The sequence below is a fragment of the Acipenser ruthenus genome, chromosome 49 (genome assembly GCF_902713425.1).
Source record: "Acipenser ruthenus chromosome 49, fAciRut3.2 maternal haplotype, whole genome shotgun sequence".
Taxonomy (NCBI): Eukaryota; Metazoa; Chordata; class Actinopteri; order Acipenseriformes; family Acipenseridae; genus Acipenser; species Acipenser ruthenus.
This window is the reverse complement of record NC_081237.1, coordinates 8,735,095-8,760,077: the sequence shown is the minus strand read 5'-3', so window position 1 is coordinate 8,760,077 and position 24,983 is coordinate 8,735,095. Positions and strand designations below refer to the sequence as shown.

The 24,983-nt window shown below is 43.1% G+C and overlaps 1 protein-coding gene across 2 annotated transcripts in view; it reads right to left on the bottom strand.

The window, feature by feature from the left end:
* Positions 1-19,720, bottom strand: part of LOC117401527 (one cut domain family member 2-like) — a 33,926-nt gene extending 14,206 nt beyond the window's left edge. Inside the window, exons 1-2 of one of the 2 annotated variants that reach the window (XM_059015122.1) lie at positions 18,297-19,720; positions 10,855-12,343 (exon numbers count right to left, since the gene is read on the bottom strand). In XM_059015122.1, coding sequence (XP_058871105.1) covers positions 12,207-12,343; positions 18,297-19,335 — 1,176 coding nt within the window. In that variant the 5' untranslated portion in view covers positions 19,336-19,720 and the 3' untranslated portion in view covers positions 10,855-12,206. Of the gene's footprint in view, positions 1-10,854; positions 12,344-18,296 lie in introns of those variants that run through there. The other variant, XM_059015121.1, reaches the window with a different exon arrangement.
* Between the last annotated feature and the right edge of the window lie 5,263 nt (positions 19,721-24,983).

The following is a 24,983-nucleotide window of genomic DNA, read 5'->3' as shown; positions in this document are numbered from 1 at the left end:
CTTCTGCACGGCTATTGCAACCGTGCGGCCTGTGTGTCTAATAAGGAACTGGAGGATGCGTTGCAGTGGATAGCGTACTGGAGGAGACCGCTGTATGTTGCATTTAAACCTGATATAAAATATCTATAGGATAAAGCATGCATGAAAGAAAGGGGGGAGGGAGCCCCATATAAATGAATATTGTAGGCTGGAGATATATAATTACACACAGAAACCCCGCAGTCTTAGCCTTAGCAACAGGCTCGCAGTGTCCCCCTCTCCCTCGCGCAGCCCTGGTTACCGCGGCGCGCGGACTGCAGAGCGGTGCAGCGGATCAATGCTGCTTGTGTCAGCCAGCTTCATCGATACGGGCTGGGCAGGGAGAGGGGAGCTAAGGGATCGTGTGCAAATGTTCCACTTTTACTTTTTAAAGAAGCAAAAAGTTTAAATTCCATGCAAGCAGACATCGCGTCTCCAACCGCAAGCATTACCCAGAACACAAGCGCTCTGCAAAACATCGCTTTGAGGTTCTAGTCGAGGATTGAATGTGTCTCTGTAGCCTTCAGCAGGGGTGAAAATAAGATTCGTATTGCATAGCAGAGTCACCCGTTCCAGGTTTTACTGTAGGAGTTAGTCACCTAGTGTACTGGTAACAAGCTCAGGTGTGTCTTGTTAAACTCGTAATGAAACTCGGTTCAAAGTGCTCAGCAGCGGGAGTCTTATTTAGCAATGCACTGCGTTTGTGCCGTTGCGTTATATATGCGTTGTATAGGATTACATTATAGATGCTTACAGTACAGGGCGGGTGGGTGTAGCTGAACTAGATTCAACAACTGCTACGACTGCTACTAAATAATAACTATATTAAGAGCTTGTTCCAATCGATTATTCACACACGTGTGTGCTGAAGGATAACATCAAATTAATTTTAATGTAACAAACTGTGCTGTAGCCTTAAACGCGTCGCTTCATTCATTTTAACATGGGTGTGTTTCTTACTGCAGTACAGGCGGCCTTTTCACACTGCAGACGCGTTTATTATTATTATTATTATTATTATTATTATTATTATTATTATTATTATTATTATTATTATTATTATTATTATTATTATTATTATTATTATTATTATTATTATTATTATTATTATTATTATTGGGCAGCAGTGTGGAGTAGTGGTTAGGGCTCTGGACTCTTGACCGGAGGGTCATGGGTTCAATCCCCGGTGGAGGACACTGCTGCTGTACCCTTGAGCAAGGTACTTTACCTAGATTGCTCTAGTAAAAACCCAACTGTATAAATGGGTAATTCTATGTGAAAATAATGTGATATCTTGTAACAATTGTAAGTCGCCCTGGATAAGGGCGTCTGCTAAGAAATAGATAATTATAATAATTATTATTATTATTATTACACCGGCCTATACATTTGCTAAGTTTTTTTTCCCTTCGTGACATACGGCCTATATCCTTTGCTAATAAATGTCGAATGGTTTATTATTCGATGAGATTTATGAGTTGAACAAAAGTTTTATCAGCCGGACGAGTTTTGCTAATCGTTTCAAAGGTCAAGCGGCCGGGTTCAGCTGAGCTGTATTGAAAAACACGAGGCTGGCGCAGCATAACACTGACACTAAGCATACAATGGAAAAACACATGGATTATTATTATTATTATTATTATTATTATTATTATTATTATTATTATTATTATTATACCTACCAGTGGTTCTGTGCACTTCTGTTTATTCACTTCGAGGTGGAAATAGCTCTGAATCATCAAGGGCGTTGTCTATCTATTTCATTATTTGGTTTTGTTCCATCTAAAAACACACATTGAAATAAACACTGGCGAGTGCTGTTCGTTACTCTGTGAAATGGCAGCGGTTTTCTGCAGTTTGCATCTCTTTTGTTTTTTAATTCGATTTTATTTTATTAATTTTTGGAGGAGGAGGGGTGCGGCGGCTTAGAAGATACTTCCTACTCGTATTATTAGAAATCGAGACAAAACAGATTTAATATTAACAGAAAACGGCCGATCCTGGAATCTGTCTGGCGCCTCCACCATTAAGGACACAACTCGGGCTCGTGATTACCAAGGGGCAAAGGGCAGAGGCTGGAGTATTGAGCCGGAGAGCAGACACCCGGGGCCCGCAGCCCGAACGCGCCGACTCGGTACCAATACCAGGAGATCCGGGGAAAAAAGAAAGCGTAGGCGTAAATAAACATGCCTCCATCACAATCGGGCTCCAGCTTCTCGAAATGTAATTACTTCACATAGTAACAGTAACAATGAAAACAGCCGCTTTTGACTGGTTTGCTGAACCCTGTACCTATATTGTAGACGCGGCAGAATTGAAGCACCTGCTCAGAATGTGATCATAATTATTGTATACCATTTTCAATAGATCAATATACAAAATAAGGATATATTAATAAAGTGTTTTTATTTGTTATAATTTTTGAAGAAATATTATATTTGTTTTAATGTCCTTGCATTTACTGTATTTCTTGCTCTTATTGTATTACTTGTATTGTAACACTTAATGTATTTGCTTACGATTGTAAGTCGCCCTGGATAAGGGCGTCTGCTAAGAAATAAATAATAATAATAATAATAATAATAATAATAATAATAATAATAATAGTGAGCAGCGTCCCTTTCATTAGAAGTGTATATTAAGCCACTCAACACATGTAAGCTCTTTGAAATCCAATGGGCTTTTTTCTGTTTTTTTTTCGTTCTCTCTTTTACACAATTATTTGATTTGGCTCATAACATGAATCCAGGATTATCGATTTCTTATTGATCGGTCGATTACTAACTATGAAGGGAATCACGCGTGCCATACATCTGCAAAACCCGGTGATACTCGTGCAAGCGTGGTTCCGGTACTAAAACAATTCGGTGCGCGTGCTCTGTTCTCCTGCACAGAATGTAATGTCGCTGACAGTGAACACGCATAGCGAGGTTTACACGCGGAGGAGAAAACACCGCGCATTCATCCAAAAAAAAAAAAAAAGAGTTGTATTTTAAAATGTAAAATGTGAAACTCCACAATACTTAAAATGGACAGCAAACATGTATTATCGCGTCACATCTTGATGACATACCTATTATTATTATTATTATTATTATTATTATTATTATTATTATTATTATATAATAATAATAATAATAATAATAATAATAATAATAATAATAATAATAATAATAATAATATTTGTATTATGCCCACTATTTTATATATGCAATATTGGATTCATCTCTAATTGTATTATAATAGGCTATATAATATAAATGTGTTTTCACATCACTGTCCCATATTAAATGTATTGTGAATAGGCTGTACAATTTCAGTTATGCGATATACACACATATATAAACAACATTGCAGGATGAATGGTGAAATAATACCTGAAGCCTCTTTTAATCGCAGTAATCTGTGGTTCGGGATACATACAGCCCCTGTCCTGTTACACGATGGAGTGCGCATGCGGATTATTATTTTCCGCAGAACTAATTGTAAGAAACGGCTGGCTATTATTGATTAGGACAATCGGATATCAAGCGGCGCGCTTCTGCTCAGATTAGGGACTCGAGTTTAAATATGTGCAGCGTGTCTGAACTGAGGTTCAGAATTGCAAATGATCTGAACAAGGGAGAATCTGTTTCTCTTTTCTTTTTTAATTTGGTGTATCGATAGCTAATCTACTGTACTTTTAAAACGGCGTTTGTGCAATTATACAAATGATTTTAAAATGAAACGCGGGGACATTTCCCCTAGTAGAAGACATGCCATTCAATATTCAATACAATCACTATCCCTGTATTATTATTATTATTATTATTATTATTATTATTATTATTATTATTTATTTCTTAGCTGACGCCCTTATCCAGGGCGACTTACAATTGTTACAAGATATCACATTATTTTTACATACAATTCCCCATTTATACAGTTGGGTTTTTACTGGAGCAATCTAGGTAAAGTACCTTGCTCAAGGGTACAGCAGCAGTGTCCCCACCTGGGATTGAACCCACGACCCTCCGGTCAAGAGTCCAGAGCCCTAACCACTACTCCACATTATTATTATTATTATTATTATTATTATTTTGAAAATATAATTTAAAACAATGTTTTGGATAATTGTTAAGGACAACACAATTATTGTTTCACACAGACCCGTTTTAGAGGGTTGATGAATTGCGAAGGAAGGAAATACAGATTCTAAATATACAGTTCCTCTCAACACAATTCTAACTGCAATGTTTTTTGTCTGATTTTTACCGGTTTGAATGGCTGTGTGGCGCCTTTAAGAAATCTATACCCGCTTTCTATAAGTAAGTTCTTTTTATGGCTGTGAATGGAATGTCCGTTTCGTGTGTGTCGGTGCAGCAGATACAGAATCGATGACATATCCAAGGATCGATATCGTGCAATACTGCGAACGCGCGCGGCGTCTCCCTGTGTTAGAGAATGCCCGGGTAATATTAATATGCGGTATTAAACCACGCCTGGTGCAGGCAGGGCCGTGTTAAGCCAATGGGCTACATGGGCTGAAGCCCGGGGCCCCGCCTCTAGGGGGGCCCCCGTCGTCCCTGTAAAGCAGTGGTCCTCAAAGTGGTGCCCGCTGGCAAATTCTGTGCTGCTCGCTTATGCTGTGCTTGTACGTACTCGACATATTTTTTTCTTTCCTGAAGTACCTCTGCGATACGATCATCCAACTGAATATCTGCATTTTCTCTGCGGTAGCCCAACCATAAATTAGCTGGGTGGGACATTAACTCTGTCTGTTTCAGTTGCAGGTACTGACAGTAAGTTTAACCAATAGGAGAATCAAATATCTGCCAAGTTTACGCAGTTGTCCAATCATAATTAAGCAGAGGCCGTTCACGGTATTCTGCATGAAAATTGAAGGCGAGTGAGTAGCCAATGGGAAAGTGAAAGATCCGACAGCTGTCCAATCATTCGTGAGCAGAGGCGGACTGTTAATATGCCGGGTAAACACTGAATTTCGCCGACTGTTATTGAGAAAAATAATACATTTCAGTATTTAGAATTGAATTTTCTCTATATATATATTTTTAATTTCACCAGACAAGGGAAACATCGTAGTAGATTAAGTTACAAATCCACTTTCTCTGAATAATTGTACTGGGAGATGACCGATCTTTAAAAAAGAGTAGTGTTGACAGATTTGACAAATTGACACAAAGCGAGACGCTATCCTCTTATTTTAGTTTATTCATGGTTATCTATGTAAACATGTTATTTAAAAATATTTGCATTGCGTATTTTATATGAATTATTTGAAAAATAAGCGCAGCACACACAATTACTGCCTGAGACTTGGCCTTATCAGCGTAAACAAAGAATAACTCCCACTAAAACTCTCTCTATATAACGTTACACTATAAGAAGAACCTATGCAATAGTCAGCGTGCCCGCAAACAGCCAAGTAAGATCAATTTATGCCCGTGCCCAAATTACTTTGAGGACCACTGCTGTAAAGTCAAACTGATAACGGTTGGCAAATAAAAAAGCACGTACTAAACTAAACAATTTGCCTATTTTTTAAAACATTTTGTGTCCTTTTGGCATGCCGTAGTTATTTGACGAAATAAAAAAAATCTTATGCTAACTCAAATAAGAAAAGCTGAGTAGCGGTGCGAAAAAAAGAAAAATCACTAAACTCAAACTAGCTAAATCCGAGGAGGTTATAAATAGTACCCCAAAACTCACTAAACTCTTTAAAAGTCAGTGTCAGAAGAATGAAAAGTTAGGAAGAGCCACATGAGTCAGAGGAGCAAGCAGAGAGCAGCGAGTCGGTTAGCGCTGGGTGCACAGCCACTACAGCAGAGGAGAAAAACGAGAGCCAGCCATTGAACTGCCAATTTAAGGCGAGAGAAACTGACAAAACAGATAATGCTATTGCTAGCTCTGATACGGCATGTTGGGGTCCGATAACTGAGGAGGTGAGGTCGCACTAGGTGAGCAAGTGTCCCCTTATTTGCCAGTAAGACAGTACTTTTTCCGCCTCAGAGAGAATTTAATGAATTACTGAATTTAATGACTCAATCATTTAACTCTCATGTTCACTGAACATGACCTGCTTCGCCAACTGGACTTCACGGACATTAGTAAGGAATTATTTTTTAAGTTTTAAGGCAAGAAAGCATAAGATCTAGCAATGGTAAGTCAAATGTGTCTTTATACTTTGCAATGTTAAGGAGGCTTGAGAGCAGCGCCGACTACACTAAGTTTTTGTCTAATGTCATATCATGCTGTGCTGCCTGAAACATGGTCCCACCGACTACAACTAGCGTTGATTTAATTCGAAACGATGCAGTCGGTAATGAGAGTTAGTGGTAGTACCGACTACCACACTATTTTGCATGCCATAGCTACTGTGATGTGAGTGGTAACGCTGTCCACTGTCTATTCGAATGACATGATTGTGTTGGTATTGTATGAGTTTGTGCTTGGGGGGGGGGGTTCTCCAAGGGGGCCCCTGAAATGTCAGTAGCCCTGGGCCCCCAAACACCTTAATACGGGCCTGGGTGCAGGTGATGTTCATTCTCAGCAGGGCGAGCAGTCCGCCTGGCTGTGTCCGGCCTGTATGACCGTCTCTCTCATGCCAGACCGCCACTCCGGTCATTTCCATCGCACGCACATTTAAACCACACTCTCCATCTCCACTGGCGTTGTTTTCTCTCCAGGTATTCACTTGTTCTGTGGTGTCTGTGGCGGTCTGTTAACCCTTTCCCGTCAATAACCTCGGATTAATCTGATCCATGCAGACCAAGCACGGCGGTAATAGCGCCGCTCGAGTCGGTTTATGATTTCCCAGTATGCAACTCGATACTTCATTGCTTCAGGTCCTATTAACATTGCGTTATAAATGCACTGACAGAGTGTCCTATTAACATTGCGTTATAAATGCATTGACAGAGTGTCGTATATTGTATAGTCTTGCGCATGTAAACGGTGTGTAGGATTGTAAATGCTTCAGTAAATGTATTAAGTGTTCGCATATCCCTGGATAGGACGCATTAAATATCTCGTAAAAAAATACAACACAAGTTAGTGTTAAAAACGACACATGCGTTCTAGTTAAATAAATACATACATAAATAAACACAATCCAAGCCGTGGGCTTTATTATTATTATTATTATTATTATTATTATTATTATTATTATGATTATTATTATTATTACTATTAAAATGCAGTACTGTATTAGTCTATTTTAACATTACACAATGTTTCGCTATAATAGCACGCACAGCCCTTGTATCCTGCATTACACACATGTATATTAGTAATGTATATATTGCTTAATGCTGAAAACATATATACTATTATTATTATTATTATTACGAATTGCCTTTTGTTTATAGAGGACTCACTGTTGCTGCTGTTGTGTGTGTGGAGCGATGGGCTGTCGGCGCGGCGGAGATAAGCCGCGTCCGGACACAGTGCCTGTTTCACGGCTAACCCTCTCAGGTTTACTCGTCAGGTGAGGAAACGCAATCTCTCGCAGCCGGATCGAAACTCTGCCCGTACTTTCAACACCGTTCTGTTGCACTTCAGAAGGCTGTGCTTTAAAAGGGTTAGCGGATATTTTCAGAGTCAATATTGCAACTAGATTTCTGTCGGCTAGTTCTTACAGTCTCCACTGGCTGTCGATCTATCTGGAATCAATGCACTGTCCGGACAGGCCTATGTGTTTGCATTCTTTAAAATTCTCGCTTATAGATTGTATTTCATGTCTGTCTATCTATCTATCTATCTATCTATCTATGATGAAACCGCGACCAGTCGACTTGGGGAGCTCATTGCAGAGGTAGACTGGTCTTTTGAAAATATTTCCCGGTTTTATAGAGTCCTAAAGACAGAAGCAGTTTTTGTTTTCTCAGTGTGTCTAAATATAAAAGCGATTCTATTATCAATTCAAATATATCATCGATCTTCTATTCCCATGCATCATTGATGAGCAAACGAAGACGTATTGCACCCTCACATGTCTGTTAAAACACGCACACACACAGAGAGATACACACACAGAGACACACACACACACGCACACACACACACAGACACACACAGAGAGATACACACACAGACACACACACACACAGACACACACAGAGAGACACGCGCACACACACACTCACACAGACACAGTTAGAGAGAGACACACGCGCGCACACACACACACACACACACACATACACACGCACACACACACACGCACACACACACACGCACACACACGCACACACTTTTGCGTTTCTGTGTTTGTGGGGACTTGCCATTGACTCGCATTTTATTGCATTTACTATTTCTATCTCGAGTCAGACAAAACTCCACACAGGGTGAAAGTCGACAACAATCTTTTTTTTTTTTTTTAAGGCATATTTAGTTCTTAAAAAGGTGTTTTACCAATGGTTTCTATATTTGAAATATAATATAGGTAGGGCCAATACAAATATATAACATGCTTATTATTTTTAATTCAATGTAACGGGCCCTCGCACTGTTTTTATGTCATTTCAAATCGATTTTAATATGCAGGCCACGGGGATTGAAAAAGTCGTATTAAAAAGGTGCTTCCAAACTGCACGCTTTGTGTCACGTGACTCCGGCTGTACAGAGCTGAATGCTTTTCAAACCGTGACCCAATGAACACGCTGTCCGTGACCCAATGAACACGCTGTCCGTGACCCAATGAACACGCTGTCCGTGACGCAATGAACACGCTGTCCCGTTAGGTGTGATCCGCATAGTGCAAAGAGACCAGCGGGATTAGAGACCAGTTCGGGCGAGGTGGGGCCGAGCCACGCATTCACATCGAAAACCTGAGCGCTACAATGCAACCTGTTACAACGCACTGGAATGTGGCTCTCTTTATAGTCGCACCAGGGGGAGGAACGTGTGTCAGTACTGACTCTGGGTTGATTTACACTGTAACATGAATTAATGCACAGCTATACTATTTATATATATATATATATATATATATATATATATATATATATATATATATATATATATATATATATATATATATATATATTGTAAAGGATTGCACCCACACGGGTTCGTTGCCCCTTTAAAAATACGACCCAACACAGGAACTTCGGTTTTCCCAAGCGCGGTTGCGCTGTATATTTAATTCACAAAACAAAAATTACGCTCTCTGTGATTCTGATCCAGTCCTATACAGCTCTCTGTGATTCTGATCCAGCTCTATACCGCTCTCTGTGATTCTGATCCAGCCCTATACAGCTCTCTGTGATTCTGATCCAGCTCTATACCACTCTCTGTGATTCTGATCCAGCTCTATACAGCTCTCTGTGATTCTGATCCAGCTCTATACAGCTCTCTGTGATTCTGATCCAGCTCTATACCGCTCTCTGTGATTCTGATCCAGCTCTATACCGCTCTCTGTGATTCTGATCCAGCTCTATACCACTCTCTCTGATTCTGATCCAGCTCTATACAGCTCTCTGTGATTCTGATCCATCTCTATACAGCTCTCTGTGATTCTGATCCAGCTCTATACAGCTCTCTGTGATTCTGATCCATCTCTATACAGCTCTCTGTGATTCTGATCCAGCTCTATACCGCTCTCTGTGATTCTGATCCAGCTCTATACCGCTCTCTGTGATTCTGATCCATCTCTATACAGCTCTCTGTGATTCTGATCCAGCTCTATACAGCTCTCTGTGATTCTGATCCATCTCTATACAGCTCTCTGTGATTCTGATCCAGCTCTATACCGCTCTCTGTGATTCTGATCCATCTCTATACAGCTCTCTGTGATTCTGATCCATCTCTATACAGCTCTCTGTGATTCTGATCCAGCTCTATACAGCTCTCTGTGATTCTGATCCATCTCTATACAGCTCTCTGTGATTCTGATCCAGCTCTATACCGCTCTCTGTGATTCTGATCCAGTCCTATACAGCTCTCTGTGATTCTGATCCAGCTCTATACCGCTCTCTGTGATTCTGATCCAGCCCTATACAGCTCTCTGTGATTCTGATCCAGCTCTATACAGCTCTCTGTGATTCTGATCCAGCTCTATACCGCTCTCTGTGATTCTGATCCAGCTCTATACCACTCTCTCTGATTCTGATCCAGCTCTATACAGCTCTCTGTGATTCTGATCCATCTCTATACAGCTCTCTGTGATTCTGATCCAGCTCTATACCGCTCTCTGTGATTCTGATCCAGTCTTATACAGCTCTCTGTGATTCTGATCCAGCTCTATACAGCTCTCTGTGATTCTGATCCAGCAATCATACTGCTGTGTTTCTTCCACTGTTTGTGTGTGTGTTATGCATAATGTATTTGTGTGTGTGCGTGTGTGTGTGTGAGAGAGAGAGGAGGGGTGCGAATGCATGTGCGTGTGTTTTGGGGGATGGGGACCTGCTGTATAAATGGAAAGGAGCGCTTGGATGGAAATCAATACAGATTCAGTTGGCGCTGGATCAGCCTTTACAATGTACAGCACAGCCCCCCTCTATACCCTCCGCACACTGCTCTCTCTCTCTCTCTCTCTCTCTCTCTCTCTCTCTCTCTCTCTCGCACACACACACACGCACACACACACACACAGGCGCACACACACACACACACACACACACAGCGCTCTCCCTGCCTGCCTCCCTCCCTCCATAGACAGTACCCTAATCGCAGAGATATGTCACCTCCAGCTGTAGCCGCTGTGCACTCGAAACTCTCAGCGCTGAATATTTCACCTTGACCGGGACTGGCCTGCAATGATCTAGCCTGCAGCGTCTCTGGAGCGCATCCAGTACAGTGTGGATCTGTACTGAGCGCGCTCTCAAGCAGATCTCCATGTGATCTGTGCACAACGACAGCATCTTCCGGATAACCAATAACCCTGATAACACCGCTGAGTTACACTGTCACTATATCGTTCATACACCTGCCTGGCTCGCTGTATATCCAATTACCCCGGCTATAGCGCACTCCTCACCGACTCGCCTATCAATTATTAAAGTGTCCATCGATCTGCTCGCAGTAGTACCTGTCTGCATGCCTGCCTCCCTCTCTACCGCCCCATGATCCCAGCCCTCCGCGGATCGCACTGTCTGGAGTGTGTACTGATGACGCACCGGCGATGTCTAAGGAAATGCGCTGCTATTACATAGGTGCTATACCCATAATGGACTCCACACGGGTGAAGAACGCTTCGTCTCGGATGTGTTCTGTGGGGGAGCTTCGCGTCACAGTGTGGTAATCACAGCAATCCACAATCCATTGTATTGAAATACCTTTAATGGAACTGAAGCACAACAGCAATACAGCCAGCATCGCACAAGCTTCTGTGCACAGTCAGAACAAGAGAAGGTTTCTTGCACAATACACACAATACCCGTGCCTTCTCGTTTCTGTTCTTCAGTGTAGAAGTTTGCTTCAAGATAGAATTGGCATTGCACGTTGATTGCAACTCCCCCCGCCCCCAGACTCGTTAGATAATACAGCACATGCCAAATAATGTGTGGTCGGACTTTCTCTGGCTAAAAAATACACGTTTCTATAATGGGTTACACGGCTGCAGAACCCAACAACGAATTCTCAGTGCAGCTCCTACAATATACTATAGCTGTGTGTCAGGTGGCTGTATATATAGCGCAATACTGTGCAATTCAAGTGTCCTGACATGAATCTCTATGCATCGCTATAGATTTAGTTTGCAAACTGATTGATTTTATTTTAAGGCTTCAGTGAGGTTTCTGGCTTTCCCGTGTTAAAACTAAAAGGCTTCGATACAAGAACCCGGGGCTCTTACTCGTGTTCAAAGGTGAAAATCAATCGGAACTTTAAATGTCAGAAGCACTGTGGGAAATGTGTGCGTGTGTGTGTGTGTGGCTGTTGAATTCACAATCGACGCCATTCCAGTTACAAAGAAGATTCCAAAAGCTACAATCAAAATCAAACAAAAAAAAACGCACAAAGTCAGTTCCTTTTGCTTTGCAACCTTCGCGAGTTCCTGTTCGGTTGGAATCTCCCGATCCGGTGGAAAGGGGTCCCAGCTGGGTTTGAAACTGGGCCCGAGTACATCCGGGTGTCTTTTCCTCAGACTGATGATGGAAACTGAAGCACATGAAGGTGTCTCGCTCACAATACGAATGCCAGAGTGTGCCGAGGCCGTGGAGCCCGCGGTCGTGTTCGGTTTGACAGGTTCACGGGGATTGTAATATCGCTGCGCTGTCAGACCCGTCCCTCCGCCTGGCAGCCCCTCCGCGACCGCGCGTGTGTTTGTTGTCTCTCTTTTCTGATTCTGTTTTTCTACCTTCTCTCTTTTTTTGCTTGTTTTTTTCTGGAAAACGAAACAATCGATTAGAAATTGAGGCTACATGTATATTATATGATATTATATGATATTATATTATATATTACAGTACAAACTACTCCTGCTTGGTGCCATTGTATTCCCAAAAGAAAACAACACACCGCAATGGACTCTGTGTGTGTGTGTGTGTGTGTGTCTCTCTCTCTCTCTCTCTCTCTCTCTCTCTCTCTCTCTCTCTCTCTCTGTTATATAATGTCCATAGTGGCCTGTTTCTTGTGAATGGAGAGGGGGTATGGGTAGCCAGCTTATAACCGAGCCCGCCACGGCCGCCTCCGAGCTGGCCACAAAGCCACGTTAGAACCCCTCCATGAATAATGCATTGCAGAGAAGCGTCTGTCCGGTCGGCTGGCTGGCTATAGGAGTGTGGTGAAGAGGAAAGCTGCGAGGGCAATTTCAGAGGTCCGGCTTGTTTATCGATCTCCTATTTACTGAGCCAAACTAATACATCACGATTGAGTGCAGCAGCAGCAGCAGCAGAAGGAGCACCGCTACAGCGGGCTGCGGGGAATGGAAGGGAGCGGGATGGGGGAGCTGCCCAGTCCACCCCCTCTGCCCCTCTCCGTGCTAAACCAAATGAAAATCGCACCTGTTTCACATTGAGTCTGTAGCGCTTCACGGGCACATTATGGCCCCGCGATGCAAATAAGGGAGGGAGCCCAAGAGTCTTTTTATTTTTGTATAAAGTATAATTGCTGTAAGTGATATTTAATATGATGAAATAAATGTACTGCAATATCCATGTAATTTTATGCTGCCGGTTTATATACTTGGGCGTGAAATGTATTAGTAGTCGTATTTCTCTTTATATAGCTGTCTCTGGTACTGTAGAAAAAATAATGCAATTATTATTTGACAGCCTTGACAAACCTACATTCCCTGCCACCAACACAGGCAAAAGACTTCACAGAGAGCGAGGCTGTACACACACACACACACTACAGAACACACACACACTCACACACACACACTCACACACACACACACACACACACACACACTCACACACACACCACAGAACACACACACTCACACACACACACCACAGAGCACACACACACACTCACACACACACACACCATTCTCTCACACTCACTCTGTCTCTCTCTCCCTCTCACTCACTCTGTCTGTCTGTCTCTCTTCACTCTCTCTCTCCCTCCCTCTCTTCACCCCAGCACGCAGAGAGCCGGCTGCCCTGCGGGAGTGAATTGAGTCGAAAGAATTGATCGATGCAGTGGCTATCCGTATCGATCAGTTCTTTACTGACCCGACCAAATACATTGAGATGGAGTGTTGAATTCAGCACGAATGCAGAGACGAATGATTTTCCACATTTAATGCAATCTTTAACTGGGATTAGTCCACCAAAGCGTGTCCCAGACAGAGCCTGAGAGCGACATCGCAGCCGTGTCCTCCTCCCTCACACCGCAGCCGTGTCCTCCTCCCTCGCACCGCAGCCGTGTCCCCCTCCCTCGCAGCGCAGCCGTGTCCTCCTCCCTCGCAGCGCAGCCGTGTCCTCCTCCCTCGCACCGCAGCCGTGTCCCCCTCCCTCGCAGCGCAGCCGTGTCCCCCTCCCTCGCAGCGCAGCCGTGTCCTCCTCCCTCGCAGCGCAGCCGTGTCCTCCTCCCTCGCACCGCAGCCGTGTCCTCCTCCCTCGCAGCGCAGCCGTGTCCTCCTCCCTCGCACCGCAGCCGTGTCCTCCTCCCTCGCAGCGCAGCCGTGTCCTCCTCCCTCGCAGCGCAGCCGTGTCACCCCTCCCTCGCATCGCAGCCGTGTCCTCCTCCCTCGCAGCGCAGCCGTGTCCTCCTCCCTCGCACCGCAGCCACACGGGGAGGGGGTTCTCATACGCGATGTCATTGATATATTTTCATTTCATTTGTGCTTCCTGGTGTCCCGAGAATCCGCGTTCTGTTACAATTGGGTTTCGGAAACCTCAAGATTCATATTGTGTGACTCGAGATACAAACAGAAACCGGATCTTAAATAGCAACTTGAGCAGGAAAGGCGCGTCTTATAAACACATCTGAGTATTTTGAATGGTGAGAGCTGTGTTGGTGTTTTTCAGATCACGCGTATTTCTCCTGGTAGCCTCGTATCCTCAATACAAGTCAGAGGAACACTAGCAGGGTGTATGATCTGGGGTCGGCTGTTTGAAAAGCCCGTGGGATCCCAGTGTACATTCACTCTGGCTGCAGCACACACCACGGTGTAGATCTCATGCGAGCGCAGGGTTTGTATTAACTGTGCCGAACGGGCAGGAGCAGACAGCGCACCGCAGCGTTCAGAGAAGCGGAGTGGCCTCTCTGTCATATGTGGGTACAATGCAAATGGGTACAGAATGATATACCCCGACCCCCGCGTAAGCCACTGCGGGAATCTAAAACTGCACCCGCGTGTTCTCGGAAGAGTTTCCTCCACACGCGTTTTCAGACTGAACAGTTACCAATCCATCATATTGACGGCGCTCAACAGCATTACACTGATAAGTGCATTAACAAACGCTCATATGTCTTTTCGCGCTCTCCTCCGCCAGTATTTGGGATATTTGGAGAAATACATCTGTTTGTATATAACAGCGAACCGGGGTCACTAACATACAGCAGATCCCAGCCATTCTCTCTCTCTCTCTCTCTCTCTCTCTCTCTCTCTCTCTCTCTCTCTCTCTCTCTCTCTCTCTCTCTCTCTCTCTCTCTCTCTCTCTCACTTGTTTTCCATGTCTTTATATATATATAATGTATGTATGTATGTATGTATGTATGTATGTATGTATGTATGTATGTATATGTACGTGGTGTTTGAAATCGATTGCCGTGACTGATGAATTCAGAATAGTAATTTGAATGTATTGATTTCAGTGGCTGGAGGAGAGCCCCTCTACCCCCTCAAGCACACACGCGCATTCCGCATAATTGCGCATTTAAATGCAATAATTACAATGTATTCCGACTGTCTGTATGCCAGCCATTTGTCATCGTGTCGGAAATGACCGGACTTGCACTGGAGCAGATTACTGTCGCAACCACGAAACAGAATGCCTGTAAAGGGTGACAGTCATGCGTGGGGGGTCGAATCTGCTCTTTGTAATTGTGTTTAACGTGTGGACCGAGAAGCTGTCGAGAGTTTATCATTAGGGGCTTCGTGTATTGTAACCTCACAAGCTACTCTTTCTGTACAATACAATTATCCATCAAATGCAGCACTACACACCGAAACACCGTGTTATTTAGGACTTAGGGGGAAAATACATTTCAATGTTTTGAATATTTAAAACTCTTAAAAGACTCATTTTGTGCCATTCATTTACCGCCGTTATGCAACCGATTATCGATTTCCTTTTACAGATATTTATGTATTTGGTAAAAAAAAAAATATAAATATATGTACACACACACACACACACACACATATATATATATATATATATTATTGTTTTTGTCGTTGCTGTTGGTTCAGCCTGTACTTGCTTTATTTTTTAAAATATAACTTGCTCGCATTACTATTTTTTAATTTTTATTTTTTATTACGCCTCTATATAAAACATATAAAATATCAATTTACAGACAACAGCAAATAAAAATACGACTCTCCTAATACTTAAAGAAATAAAGAGCTTTTTTGCTGCTTCTGTTTTGGTCTGTGTAATCCCGCTGGTTATTCTATAACGAATAAAGGATGCAACCCTACATATAAAATATACATTCCGGGGTGTGTGTGCGAGTGTGTGTGTGTGTGTCTGTGTGCGTGTGTGTGCGTGTGTGTGTGTGTCTGTGTGTGTGTTTCAAGGGTATATATATATATTTGTTGTTCATTTCTACTGTAATATTATTGTTGTTCTCCAGGTTGTTCGGCTCTCTTGGTGTAGGAGACGCCGTGCTGCAGACTCGGCCCCTGTGCCGCTGAGCTCGCTCCTGTTTATTTTATTGTGTCGGTGTAAGATATAAAAACCTGCTGCTCAATTAGGTTTAACAACAGAGGTACTTAAAGAGACGATGGGGCCAGTGTTTAAACCTTTATTTACCAGAACCCTGTAAAAGAACGGGGACCATTTGCATCCCATTAACTGCTTTTCAATCGTAAATCGACTGGAAGTGCACGGCTAATTGAAGAGGCGGTGAAATACGGGATTGTAGGTAAAATAGCGTTACACTAACCTTGCACCCAGGAGCTGGGCGTGAAGCACAAAGCATGTTGCACAGCTCAAGACTGCTAGAGAAGGCTACAGAATATATATATATATATATATATATATATATATATATATATATATATATATATATATATATATATATATATATATATATATATATATATATATATACACAAACAGAAAGAGAGCGGGTAATCTGTGCATTGAGGTGATACGCTCCGCACAATGCAAGCTGTATGTCATAGAAACTCCCTCCAGGAAGCAGAAGGAGCTTCTCGGTCTCCATGTCTCAATAGATTCTCTCTTCAGTACAGCGTTTGAAGTCCTGCGTGTCTCCTCTCGATGGGTTTTTATGTATATTTTAAACATTCCTGCCACTGTCTGAAATCTGATCCTCTCTGCTTGTGTGATTTGCAAATTATGGAAAACAATCAGAGATAAACAGAATATAAAGTGAGAGATATATATATATATATACATATATATACACACTACTAATAAGCAGTAGGGGCAGCAGTGTGGAGTAGTGGTTAGGGCTCTGGACTCTTGACCAGAGGGTCGTGGGTTCAATCCCAGGTGGGGACACTGCTGCTGTACCCTTGAGCAAGGTACTTTACCTAGATTGCTCCAGTGAAAAAACCCAACTGTATAAATGGGTAATTGTATGTCAAAATAATGTGATATCTTGTAACAATTGTAAGTCGCCCTGGATAAGAGCGTCAGCTAAGAAATAAATAATAATAATAATAATAATAATAATAATAATAATAATAATAATAATAATAATAATAGTCCGCAGCCATGCTGGGGAGATTACTAGAGATATGAAAACAGAAATGCATTGCGTTTTTAATAGCAGTTTATACCTGTGTGTGTGTACACTATATACATGCACGCTGTCTTGTACTGTAAAATATTAAATAGAATGTTACACCCTCTCACTCCTACAGAGAATTAAATATAGAATTGTGTGGATAGCTGTGTGTTTGTTTGTAGTTTTTTTTTTTTTAGAGAACGGAATCGATCCTTGATCAGTTTGACATTTTTTAAAATGAACGCTGGGAAGCGCGGTATCGATCACCGAGAGGTCATCTCATTCTGACCCGCTGAGGGGCAGCGATAGGCGGGCTTGGTGTGTGTGTTTGCTCCCGGGTGACACTGGAGCTCGTTAGGGGGGGGGGGCAGAGAGAGAAGGCATGTTGGAATACACGAATATGACCTTTAGTCAAGTGTCCGACACAGCGGAGAGATAGCCTGTAATTATATATATATATATATATATATATATATATATATATATATATATATATATATATATATATATATATATACACACGATACCTGCCGAAAATACGTTTACAAAGGCGTTCGCAAATTCAGTGCTTTCTTATTGGCTAACAGAACATAAACCGAGAGCTATAGTGATTTGTATCTTTCCTGTCGCAGTCAGTGTTATTGTAGATCCAGTTCTCCGCAGTAACCCGGCTTGATCACCCCGTCACACGTGGATCGTACCTGGAATGGGGTTCATGAGCCCATGCGTGTATTGACACAGCTGTGCGGTCTGCTCTGCACAGCAGTGTTTCTGTTGCATGCTGTTTCGTGTATCTAAATACAGAACGCATTTCCTTCTCTGGGCTGCACAGTGGGTTTGATTGTGCTTCCATATCCTAGCAAACCCGTCCTGTATTTGTGTGTACCCTACCCATGCACGCACTGAGTAAGCTGGACCCGGGATAGCTCGCCGGTTCAGCCCGCCTCTCCCTCCTCACTTACCCGCCAGTCTGAGCGCAGACATCCTCTGGAACTCCGGTTCCTGGAGCCACTTCCACATCCTTCTGAAGGTCTCCCGGCCCGACTTGAGTTTACTCCACGGTTTGGGGTTCCGCAGCAGGTCCGATAGTGTGCCCTGGGACCTGCACAGGATCCGCTGCGCGAAAATCGCCTGCGGGATGCTGTAGCGCTTTAGCTCCGCCGTGATCCTCTGAGCCACCTCTTTCGTGTTGATCTCCTCCACTTGCCCGGGCCCCACGCCCTGAGATCCGCCTGCCGCTTGTCTGTCCCTCTCGGACAGTATGGAGCCACTGGACTGGGCATGGTGGTGCCCGTGCGAGTGCATGCCGTTCAGCGCTGGCATCATGCCGGCTCCCGGCCCCCCGAGCCCCCGAGCCAAGTGGTCCTCGCTCCGGGACAGCATGGCAGCGTGCGACTCGTACCCGTTGGGCGAAAGCATCTTCTCGTTGGACAGGTGACCCCCTGGGCCGTAGGCGCTGAGGGTCTGCTGGGAGTTGTGCAAAGAACCGAGGCCGTTGGAGAGCGGAGAAAGCGACTGGCCCATGCTGGACATGTCCTTCGGGTAATGGCTGTACAGGTTGCCCATGGAAGCCAGGCTCCGGTCGTCCCGCATCAAGGTGAAGCTGCCGCTGACGTTGCTGGCGGCGAGCCGCTGGTGTGCGTGGTGGTGGTGATGGTGGTGGTGGGGATGATGGTGAAACTTGTCAGAGACCGTGGAGATGGGCGGCAGGTGCTGCAGGGGGGTCAGCGTGGTGTAGGTGTTGCTGAGGCTCATGCCGGACTGGGATTCGCAGGCAGACATGCTCATGGCCGGGTGCAAGGACCCTGCCAGGCTGTGATCCGACCGGTAATCCCCCGCTCCTTCCAGGATAGAAGCCATGCTGGAGACCATAGCGGGCCGGCTGTGCGACACCAGGTTCCGGTGAGAGGGCTGCCGGCCGTGGGAAGCGCTCATGAGCTCCCCAGACTGCGAGTGAGACACGCTGTGCAGATTCCCAAGATTGTCCATTGTAAGTTCCATAGCTGAAATTATTTATTTATTTATTTGTTTTGTTTTCCCCTCTCTCACTCTCCCCCTCTCCCCCTCTTTTACTAACAGATAAATTTAAACGATTTCAAAGCTCAGCCATTGATTTCTATTCCAGCTCCTCAGTCAATCCAGCATGATGTGATGAGGTTCTCTCTCTCTCTCTCTCTCTCTCTCTCTGTCTCTCCGAGTGGATATCGGTGCCGGTGTCTGTGTCGTCCTGTCTGCAAACAGCCGGGGAGCAGCAGTGGAGCCAGCGCTGTGAGAGAGCGTGCCTGTGTGCGGGTGTGTATGACTGCTACCAGATCGCGCCTCTCTCTCTCTAGTGTGCTGTAGCCCTGTGTGTGTGCGTGTGTGTGTGTGCGTGTGCGTGTGTGCGTGTGTGTGTGTCGGCTATATGTTCTGGTGTCGAAAGGCTGAGAGAGAGAGAGAGAGAGAGAGAGAGAGAGAGAGAGAGAGAGAGAGAGTCTCGGCTCCTGACGTCACCACTCGGTAGCTCATCAATGCACTTCTCACACGTTCGGCCGACTCGTGCAGCCCGAATTGTAAGGAGCAATAAGGAGCAGAACAAAGGCACGTTTTTTTAATGTTCCTCACACGCGCACACACTAGAACACCACCTTAAGATTGGTTAAACTGAACCCGTGTGTGTGGGGGGGGGGGGGGGGGGGGGGTGAGTGTGTGTCTGTGTGTGAGTGTGTGTGGGTGTGTGTGTGGGTGTGTGCGTGTGTGTGGGTGGGTGGGTGGGTGTGTGTGTGTGTATACATGCCTGTCTTAGTGTCTCTATGTATCTCGGCGCTTTGCTATCTGTATTGAATGCAAACATGGTAGCCGGGTTGTGATTCTCTTTATCTGAACTATTCTAAAGTAACTCTGCTGAGCGGATAAGGTGTTCTGTACTGCTGTTTGTCGATGGCTTGTTCGGCACACGTTGGCGCCGCCAGTAAAGCAGCAGAAACAGCGACACGCCCAAAGTAAACACACCGCTCAGCCCCAACCCTGAACCGACAGCAATCATATTTAATAACGAATCAATAGAACATCTACAAAGGAGAGCAGAACCTGAGTCTGGGAAGGAATCCTCTCCCTGCGCGCGAGATAAGCTGCTGCTGCTGCAGCCGCTGAGAGTCTGCCTGCCTGTCTGTCTGTCTGTCTGTCTGTCTGTCTGTCTGTCTGCCTGTCTGTCTGTCTGTCTGTCTGTCTGCCTGCCTGCCTGCCTGCCTGCCTGTCTGTCTGTCTGTCTGTCTGCCTGTCTGTCTGTCTGTCTGTCTGTCTGCCTGTCTGTCTGTCTGAATACAGAATCTATTTATTACACCAGTTTAACCATATTGGCAACGGTGTTGTCCACAATCAAGTGTAGGATGCATCTATATATATTTCGCAGCTGTGTCAGTTTTTATCACCTATATATTGATAACAATTGACACAGCTGCAAAAAAAAAAGTGTTGCAATGAAAGTGTTTAACCCGGCTTACAGAATCCTGTGCAGCACAAGCTCTGCTGTCTGTGATGTGTTTCGTAAGGAGCTGCAGAACTAACTGACCGTCTACTGTGTTCAGTCCTAATCAAGTTGTATAGGGGTATGTTTAAAACAATAAAAACAACAACATAATGCGATCCTCTTGCATCTCTGAGAAACAAACGCGAGCTCAATGTACACGAATCAGTCCTGTCTGTCTTTATAATAAACAAACGCGAGCTCAATGTACACGAATCAGTCCTGTCTGTCTTTATAATAAACAAACGCGAGCTCAATGTACACGAATCAGTCCTGTCTGTCTTTATAATAAACAAACGCGAGCTCAATGTACACGAATCAGTCCTGTCTGTCTTTATAATAAACAAACGCGAGCTCAATGTACACGAATCAGTCCTGTCTGTCTTTATAATAAATAAATAAGGTGGGTTTTTGGGGGTCTTTTTTGTTTGTTTGTTTTAATAAAATAGGAGTAACGACCTAATGAAAGGTTTTGAAAATATGCCTCATTTAAAATATAAATACACTGAATATATTTGATAAAATACGAGGTCAGCTGTAAGTGAAGATGCAGCGCGTTTTCATTTTAATTTAGCAGTGTAAGTGTGTGTTTGTGTAAAGAAATACATTTGTACCTGAATGCAAACTGGATTCATCAAAGAATCTTTACCAAACCGATCTAGCAATTTAAAAACCAAACAGGACAGTTTAACATTCTCCTGCTTAACTTCTTAGTTATCGATTGATCGCGACAGATGGATCGTCGATTGATTGATTCGCACTGAATTAACTCTGCGGCCCTGCAATGACGTCAGGGGGCACTGGACTAACAAGCGCACCTGACACTGTGCGTGACCGCTGGAAGTGAGGGGGCGGGGCAGGAGGCGGGGTTATAGGACAGGGGGCGGGGTTATAGGACATGGGGCGGGGTTATAGGACACTGCTTTTTGGGTTGAGTCTGATTTGAATGAATGTAGTAACGTTGTGTACAGTATTGCTGAACCTTTTCCAGACTACAGGGCTACTGCTGATGTTTAGAAAGTTGATAGATGTCGTTTAAATTCACTCTCATTACGCGTTTCTCTCTTCATTAGCGTGTACTGTCGTTTAAATGCACTCATTACGCGTTTCTCTCTCTTCATTAGCGAGTACTGTCAGCGCCTCTGTCTGCCGCAGGCTGTGTGGTCCAGTGGTTAAAGAAACAGGCTTATAACCAGGAGGTCCCCGGTTCAAATCCCACCTCAGCCACTGACTCGTTGTGTGACCCTGAGCAAGTCACTTAACCTCCTTGTGCTCCATCTTTCGGGTGAGATGTAATTGTAAGTGACTCTGCAGCTGATGCATAGTTCACACACCCTAGTCTCTGTAAGTCGCCTTGGATAAAGGCGTCTGCTAAATAAACATATAATAATAATAATAATAAATAATAATATTACACGTTCAGTATTCCCTGCAGCGTTGCAGTATTGAAGGCTCGTATACTCTTGTTTTGCACGTTGTGCACAGTGTGAGCCAAGCTGCCTGCAGGGCGCTGTATAGCGCGGAGACGCTGCCGGGCACGCTGGGGTTAAAGTACCTCTATTGATCCGCAGAGCATGTCTATAGAAAATGTATTGCAGTGATCAGGAGCGAATCCTTCATCTTAACGCCATTGCGGCGAGGCCTGCCTTGTTACTGGACTCCTTGCTTGAAAGCGGTGGATGATTACACCGGCCCCGGTCGCTGCTAATGAGTCCAAATGTGTTCTCAACGCAGGGAGCTCCCGCGCGGCTGAGTCGCTGCTCCACCGGCTCATTACAAGCGCACACGGGACGCACTGTACAAATGCAGTCAAAGCATCGGTGATCTCTAAAAGCAATGCTGGAGAATGAATAGGCGGGAGGGAAAGGGTTACACGTCGTTAGCTGTTTCATTTATGCGAGAATTAGATTTTTTTTCTGATTTAAAATGATAATTAAAAAATGCATTCACTTTCACCTAATATAATTGCGTTGGTTTATCAGCCTAATAACTTTGACAAGATGAAACAAACTCTATAACAGGTATAAATTGCATTCAAAGCGCGTCCAGCTATTTTGTGTTGAAATTGGTTAAAACACTGTTTTTAAAAAATATATATTTTGCATTCTCTACCGCGTCCATCTAATTATTTTTTTAATGAGATGTTACTCGTTTTTTAAGATGTTTTTTTGCTTGTTTGTTTTAGGTGAACATTTCTACACAGCTTTGATCCGGATCAGCAATTTCCTGGTATAATTAAAACATGCGAATGTTCATGAAATGGTTGTGTTTTTAGAGATCAGAACTCGCAGGTTGAGGTTCATTTAGGTTCATAGGAGAAATATTATTGGGTCATCATAATGCGGGATATAGTTTAAGACACGGGTGTGTGCAGTAAACGTGTTTATTTCAATGCTGAACTTCTGGATAAATAATCGGGTCGAATTCTGCACGTTAACAATCTATTTTTCTACCAGAAACAACATGTCTGATTGGTATAAAATGATGTTAAAAAAATAAACGCGTTTCGCTCGTATATCTTCTGAATTTCTCGGAATGCTGTCTGTTTATTAATTAATTAATTTAGTGGATTGATCAGTTTGTCGATATATCGATCGAGAAAAGCCTCCATCAACGAAGCCCAATACAAGTGATCTGGAATTTGATTTCATTTTTTTAAATTTATGGTTAAATAAAAATATCTGTCAGCGCTGGTCAGATAGAACTGTTACCAATGCTCTGTTTGAACGCATTTGTATTTTCAAAGATCGCACTGCGGGTAGTTTGTGTTTAATCCAGTACGTATTTAATCGGCCGTGGTGCTTGATAAATAACCGTGGACTCGGAGAATCTCCGGGTTCGCATTTCGATCAGTCTCTCGACTGGCTGTACTGGGTTCACTGGTATTTCATTATCGACACGGCTATAGGAGCTCTGCTAAACTTGTACACTTTCGCGTTCCCTTTTTTCAAACACTTTCCGTTTCTTTGTTATTTTTTGTAATACAGATACTTGTAAACGGGTTATTTCCATATAAACACAAACACATTAACCACGTCAAACTAGCAGCGCGGTGACGGCCTGTAACCGGAAACCGCGTCCCGAATCCTAAAGAAACGCGGAGGATCAGAATATTCAAATAAAACACTCGGGATAGCATTCTGCTTTATTAATAATAATAATAATAATAATAATAATAATAATAATAATAATAATAATAATAATAATAATAATAATAATAAAACAAGGTTTCAAATCATATTTCTTGTACATTTTCGTCATCATTAAATATTAAACTTTCCCACAAATTGAACATTAGAAATGTATTCATAAAGTCTATTGATATTCTGCTCTATATTGTGTTTAAGTGCAAACCTGATTCTGGATTCATTAAACCAGCACAGGGAGCCTTTTGTAATTTCATCTGAAAAAAGAAAATCGGTTTGTAACAAAAAATAAACAACACTACAAAATAACCTTATAATAGAGGCGCATACATTTAACTACAGCTCGAAAATGTTAGAAGAATGAGGAGGTTTTATGAAACGTGTGCGATAAGACCTGCTATTATTATTATTATTATTATTATTATTATTATTATTATTATTATTATTATTATTATTAATATTATTATGTTTAAAAATACATACCATAACGTTCAGTTAGTATAGATATATAATCTCAATAAATGGCGTGTTTTATGTATTCCTTTTAAAACTAAATGCAGAAAACAACGGGCCTCCTGCAGCACTAAAGATCTCGTCTAAAATGTTTTTTTTTTTTTTCATTGAGGTTTATCTGACATTTCGAATATTATGAAATATATAAATTATAAATAAAAATGCGCGATAATGGTAATTGTATGTCAAAACAATGTGATATCGTCTAAAATGTGATATCGTCTAAAAAGCGTCTGCTAATAAATAAATAATAATAATAATAATATCTTGTAACGATTGTAAGTCGCCCTGGATAAGGGCGTCTGCTATGAAATAAATAAATATGATACAATTACATTTTGAAAAGGGCGAGATCCGGATAACGGGTGTGAAGTGAACCGACTTCCTGCGGGAAAGTTCGGCACGGAATCCGCTCGAGTGATTCTCAGGACTGCACGTCGTGCTGCAGTGTAATCTCACAGTTAAACTCATAAAGACTGAAGCTA